Here is a 6284-nt window from a genome sequence, read left to right on the forward strand (position 1 = left end):
AGGTTGTGCAAGCACTCAAAATTCGAGCTAACCAGAGTCCAGTATTACGGGATCTCGGTCGTGAATCAATCAAATCGACAAACAACTGAGTTCACCAACCTTCCTGTGGGATTTTACGGCCCAACTCAAGAGAATATAGTCACGCCGTGATGTCTAGTCATGCCCTATCACCCTGAGTTCACCAACTGAGTTCACCCCCCTGCCACGCCGGCATGTCTAGTCAACAAAAGCATACACATCTGTATGTGATTTGAACCATACCGCCAAATTTTAGAACCAATTTGGTGTATTTTTTAAGTTCAGGCACCAAAGTGAACACCCGTGGCAAGTTTAAGCACCACCGGGTGTTATTACCTTGAAACTATATATCCAACCAATTTCACGGGAACGCGCGGGGTATTGTCTAGTTGTTATGATCACATAATATTTGTGTCGTTTCGTGACATTTCCTAGGAAAAAAACGTCGCAATAAATTTCAAAGGAGGCCAAGATATATCTGCTGAATTAAGGAAATCACAGTTCAAATTTACATTGGTTTTGGTAAATAAATCGGATTTGCGCCGTGGTGGACTCGTTTTCTGTTTCCTTTCCGAGGGGAGCAAACCGTGGTGGACTCGTGGTCTCACGCCTCCACCGAATCGAACACACACCGCGCCACAGAGTGGCCATATAGCCCGATCCTTGCTTGCAGAGAAAGTCGATTGAAGCCAGACAGACAGGGAAGTATAGGGTCCGATCCGGCACAAGGAACTCCTCCGCGCCGCATCCAAACAGATCCACACCCGAAATCCCCGAAACCCTCGCCGGCGACCATGGGGCAGGGCACGCCGGGCGGCATGGGCAAGCAGGGCGGCGCGCCGGGCGACCGCGGCAAGCCGGGCGGCGACGGCGACAAGAAGGACAAGAAGTTCGAGCCGCCCGCCGCGCCGTCCCGGGTCGGCCGCAAGCAGCGCCGCCAGAAGGGGCCCGAGGCGGCCGCCCGCCTCCCCGGCGTCGCGCCGCTCTCCAAGTGCCGCCTCCGCCTCCTCAAGCTCGACCGCGTCAAGGACTACCTCCTCATGGAGGAGGAGTTCGTCGCCGCGCAGGAGCGCCTCCGCCCCACCGAGGAGAAGACGGAGGAGGACCGCTCCAAGGTCGACGACCTCCGCGGCACCCCCATGAGCGTCGGCTCCCTCGAGGAGATCATCGACGAGAGCCACGCCATCGTCTCCTCCTCCGTCGGCCCCGAGTACTACGTCAGCATACTCTCCTTCGTCGACAAGGACCAGCTCGAGCCAGGATGCTCCATCCTCATGCACAACAAGGTACGCTGCCGCTCCCCGTGGCTCGGATCCGTCCCCGTTTGAGTTTGCTCTCTCGATCTGCGTACCTGGTGAGGCTAGGGTTCGGATCTTAGGGGGGAATTCGTTAACCATAACAAGTCAATTCAAGCCTGTTCAGTCTAGGATCTTATAGGCCCCTCAGTGAATTCAGGATCTGCGTGTAGTCTGAAGTCGCAGAGAGATTAGAATTGAAGGAATCTGGTGAAATTTTCATTCTAATCTGAATTGCTCAAATATGTGCGCAAGTGAACTGAATGAACCTTAAAACGAGAGTCTCATAAAGGATTGGTACGATGCTGAGGATTGCCTAGTTTGCGTTGTGAAGCTTTTCTTATGTAGTAGAGCACTGCAGTCAGCGGGTTTCTGCAATTCATTAGACTTATTATTTAAAGGTCCACTCCTGAAATCTAGACAACTAGCTGTATCGTGTAGTTTTGCAAGCCTTTAATTCACCTTTTATGTTTGATGAATTCCAAAGCTAGTTTGCTTTGGTTTGGATCTTAGGGGTAACTCATCAGCCATAACAAGTCAAAATCCTAGGGGAAACTCATCATAACAAGTGACCACTAACAATGGCCATGTGATGTGTAGTTCTGAAACTCATTTTTGTCAATGCATGTGCAGGTGCACAATAATTTTGGTAGACATAAAAGCATTACAATCCTTATATTATGTAATTACTATGTTACTGATATATTCAGTAGAAGGAAAGGCTGGGCACCAATGGTCCTCAGGATAGCTGGTCGGCAGTCTATAAAATAGATGTTGCGTTCAAGAGATTATGACTCTGTTTTGTGTTCTCTGGTTTTGTTTTAGCTGTGTTTTCAGCTTTGAGGAGAGTTTTTTCTGTTGTTAGGAGGATGTTCTTGGTTCTGTGTTGTGTTGTTGGGGCTTTTGCTTCAACGGATTACTTGTATTAACCTGTATTATCAGCTTCCAGCAATGAAAGCTGGGGTTACCCCTTAATTCAAAAAATAAATAAATGTTACTTTAGTTCTTATCTCTTAGGCTCGATATTGTGTTCAATATCTGAGTAGCCATGAAACAGGTGTAGTATTTGTTTATTTTCATCACAAAACATAAAACTGTTGTGATTTCCTTCATAGGGGCTCAGGGAACTTTCCTACTCTTTCCATAGATACTGTCCATTGCACATAACTTTCATGCAGCCTGTAAATAGATGTTATGATGGCTCACAAGATACAATTTTCCAGGTTCTTTCTGTGGTTGGAATTCTGCAAGACGAAGTTGACCCTATGGTATCTGTGATGAAAGTTGAGAAAGCTCCACTAGAATCATATGCAGACATTGGAGGGTTAGATGCTCAGATTCAAGAAATAAAGGAGGCGGTTGAGCTTCCGCTGACCCACCCTGAGCTATATGAAGACATTGGAATAAGGCCACCCAAGGGGGTCATATTATATGGAGAACCTGGAACAGGGAAAACTCTACTTGCCAAGGTCAGTCTTGGCCTTCGCTCTGGACATCTATTGCTTATATTTCTTTGAGGAGAATTTCAGGCTTCAGTCCTCCTTAATTCATTCCAGGCTTTAATATTTGTCTGAATTTTCACTTTATTTTGCATTATATACCTTTTCAAATAACATATACTTGAGTGCTGATGTATGACCTGTGGTTACTTGAAATTGTTATTGCAGGCTGTTGCTAACTCCACATCTGCAACTTTCTTACGTGTCGTTGGAAGTGAACTTATTCAGAAGTACCTTGGCGATGGTCCAAAACTAGTTAGAGAACTATTTAGAGTGGCGGATGAGCTTTCCCCCTCGATAGTCTTCATCGACGAGATCGATGCAGTTGGAACAAAGAGGTATGACGCTCATTCAGGAGGGGAGCGTGAGATTCAGAGAACTATGTTGGAGCTGCTGAACCAGCTAGATGGTTTTGATTCGCGTGGAGATGTTAAAGTTATTCTAGCTACAAATCGCATTGAAAGTCTTGATCCAGCCTTGCTTCGCCCTGGCCGAATAGACCGAAAGATAGAATTCCCTCTTCCAGACATTAAGACTAGGCGGCGCATCTTCCAGGTACCTTTTTAATCAGTCTATGTTGATCTTAACATTACAGAATGCATTCTTGTTTGGTTCTTATGAACATCACAAATCTTGCAGATACACACGGCGAAGATGACATTGTCAGATGATGTGAACCTGGAAGAGTTTGTCATGACTAAGGATGAGTTTTCTGGTGCTGACATCAAAGCAATATGCACCGAATCTGGCTTGCTTGCTTTGAGAGAGCGTAGGATGAAGGTAATGATGGACTTTATATCGCTAGTTCAAATAGTTTACATTGTTTGGGGAGTTCACTGAAGTATACCTCTATTTCTAGCTAGTTTCATTTGGTAAACTGGCATCTTTACCACGGAATTATGGTTTTGCATGTGGATGATAGATAAGCATATAGTTTTTGTTGCACGAGCAATATCACTTTTTGTTATGCATGTACTCCTATAAACTGGCAGTTAGGCAGTAGAACTTCAGATTATTGGCTATACTATTGGAGGAAGCCAATCAGCACCATTTATTTAGCAACCAACTTGTTTTCCACAATTCATTGCTCAGAACATTTCTGTTCTATGTACTAATGTCTGTCCGGTACCAGTCTATCATGTTCAGGGGTATTAAGTTTTGGTATACGTCTTGTGCCATTTATACGTCGAAATTAATGCTGGAACATGCTATATGTCCATGTACTTGATCTGCTGTTTCCTGATTTTCCTAGGTGACGCACGCCGACTTCAAGAAGGCAAAGGAGAAGGTCATGTTCAAGAAGAAGGAAGGCGTGCCGGAGGGGCTTTACATGTGATGAATTGTGCACCGGTCTTCACTACCAGAATGATATTGTGTAGTGATAATATATTTGGTATCGTGGGATATGTTTCCCTGGTTTGGAGAATATAGGCGCAAATTTGTTTGTAACATTTTCTTCGCCTGAATGGTTGGATAATTGAATAGTTTGTTGTACTACGATCTGTTGACTCCTTTCTTCCGAAGTATTGAATCATAAGCTTAAATCGCAATGGCCAGTCATTAAAACCGTGGCATTATGGTGCTTCTCTCAAATTCATTCCAGGTAGCATTGATGTTTGAGCAAATATAAGCTGCAACCGAGTAGCTATGTTATGTTGCGCCATGGTTATTGCTGGATAATCGAACTTGGATTGCATACAAATAAAGTATAGGAAATCTCATATGGGTAACTAATTTTATATGTCCTTTGGAAAAATCATTTCAAACTACATATGCAAGGACTATACAGTATGCCTCTTCAACTTGAGCATGAAATATCTTTGCAAGAAGGTTTTCGTGATGAAACGAGATGACTATGTTTACTAACCCTCTCTCTTCTTTAATTGTGTGTCACATAAGCATATTTGCTAGTCCCAAGTGCATGTTTCCGATTATGTTACCCCTACTATGGCCAGCCTAAAACGCATATTCAGACATACCATTATGTGTTAGTAAAACCGAGGTATGCACACTGTACCTATCTCGTAGAGGCACAGGACATCCCGAATGGGTCTTGTTCCGCTACTCTTCCCTGGCCCCACCCAAATTGCAAGGTCTTGGCCGTGGTCTATGTTTTGTCGCTGCAAGTCTATCTTGTGCCCGCCATTGGAAATTGAACTCAACCGCGCGCAGGCACTGTTTCGCCAGTTGCACGAGGGAAACCACTTGCACGCGTGGATTAGAGCAACTCCAACAGGTCGACCCAAACGAATGACGTTTTTGTCCGCTTTTTGTCCGATTGAATCGGCCGTCCGTCCTCTTTTAGTTTTGGGTTGGCAGTGCGCCCAACGGGCCGACCCATTTCATGACCGCGCGCGTTTTAGATCATGGTGTCGCCCTGGTTTTGGTGCACCAGCGCGCGGGGGAAAGCGGCCTAGCACGCGCTGGTTTTGGCGCTCGAGCGCGCGGGAAAGGTTTGCGCGCGCGCCGCGGCCGGCGCTCGTTATAAAGAAGGCGCTCCCTCCATACTCTGTCCGCCGCCCACTCTCGCCGCCTCTGCTCGCCGCCCACTCTCGCCGCCTCTGCTCGCCGCCCACTCTCACCGCCTCTGCGCCACCATGTCGATCCGCCGCCTGGGCGCTTCCGATTTTTGCGGAGTCCTCAAGCGCCGCTCCGGCGCCTTCTCCTCCGAGATCTGGTTTCGCGAGAAACGTCTCATCCTCGGCACCTTCGACACCGCAGAGGAGGCGGCCCGCGCGCACGACGCGGCGGCATGGTGCCTCCTGAGGCCTCGTCGGGATATGAATTTTTCCAACGTGTCGAGCCAGCGAGCGCAGGATCTGGCGCATCTCTCGCGGCTTTTCACCGACGAGGATCATCGTGTCCACCGGAGGCGGCAGCGTCGCCTCGCCATCGCGGAGAAGGACGTGGAAGCCTTGATGGTGTGGCGCGGAGGCTTCCCGCAGGACATCGTCGACGAGCGCCAGTTCTACAAGCAAAAAAGGTTGGAGAGGGACGCGAGGAGGAGGGAGTGAGCCGCCTATCGAGAGGACAAGCGTTCGCGGAAGCAGGCAGCTCAATTGAAACTGAAACTACGAGAAACGGCGGGTTGGGACTTTGAAGACAAGGCGTATGCTGATGCCTACATTCAGACGTCAGAGGAGGACATTACCGAGTCGGAGTCAGAATCGACGAGTAGTGGTCTTTTCTTTTTATCTGTGTACGCTAGAATTATCTATGTATCCATTTTTATCTGAAAAAATGACCGGCGGCGTCGGCGATGTAGCAGGCGGGCAAGGGTGTGAATCCAATGTGCCACCGACCAGCGGGCCCGGTGAGGAAAAAGGGCGAGCGCGCGCGCGTCCGTGTTGTGTCCGCGCCGACGTAAATCAGGCTCAAAAATGAGCCGGGAATAGCTCGGCAGGTGGACAAAAGCGGACGTGTGTCCGTTTGGGTCGGCCTGTTGGGCCGCCCTTTTTATCCGCGCCGACCC

At 48.0% G+C, this 6284-nt stretch overlaps 1 protein-coding gene across 1 annotated transcript; it reads left to right on the top strand.

The window, feature by feature from the left end:
• Positions 1-693: 693 nt before the first annotated feature.
• On the top strand, positions 694-4378 carry LOC125535510 (26S proteasome regulatory subunit 4 homolog). The gene is made up of 5 exons (XM_048698576.1): positions 694-1304; positions 2537-2782; positions 2981-3367; positions 3452-3592; positions 4065-4378. Exons 1-5 carry the CDS (start codon positions 813-815, stop codon positions 4146-4148), a joined length of 1350 nt encoding a protein of 449 aa, XP_048554533.1. The 5' UTR covers positions 694-812; the 3' UTR covers positions 4149-4378.
• The last annotated feature ends 1906 nt before the right edge of the window (positions 4379-6284 follow it).

This window comes from Triticum urartu, chromosome 2 (genome assembly GCF_003073215.2).
Source record: "Triticum urartu cultivar G1812 chromosome 2, Tu2.1, whole genome shotgun sequence".
Lineage (NCBI taxonomy): Eukaryota > Viridiplantae > Streptophyta > Magnoliopsida > Poales > Poaceae > Triticum > Triticum urartu.

What these genes read in the sequence shown, in the direction of transcription:
- LOC125535510 (XM_048698576.1), top strand. Translation starts at nt 813, where the DNA reads ATGGGGCAGGGCACGCCGGGCGGCATGGGCAAGCAGGGCGGCGCGCCG. An exon ending in GGAAAACTCTACTTGCCAAG is followed by an intron (nt 2,783 to 2,980) that starts GTCAGTCTTGGC and finishes TTGTTATTGCAG; the next exon opens with GCTGTTGCTAACTCCACATC. An exon ending in TGAGAGAGCGTAGGATGAAG is followed by an intron (nt 3,593 to 4,064) that starts GTAATGATGGAC and finishes TGATTTTCCTAG; the next exon opens with GTGACGCACGCCGACTTCAA.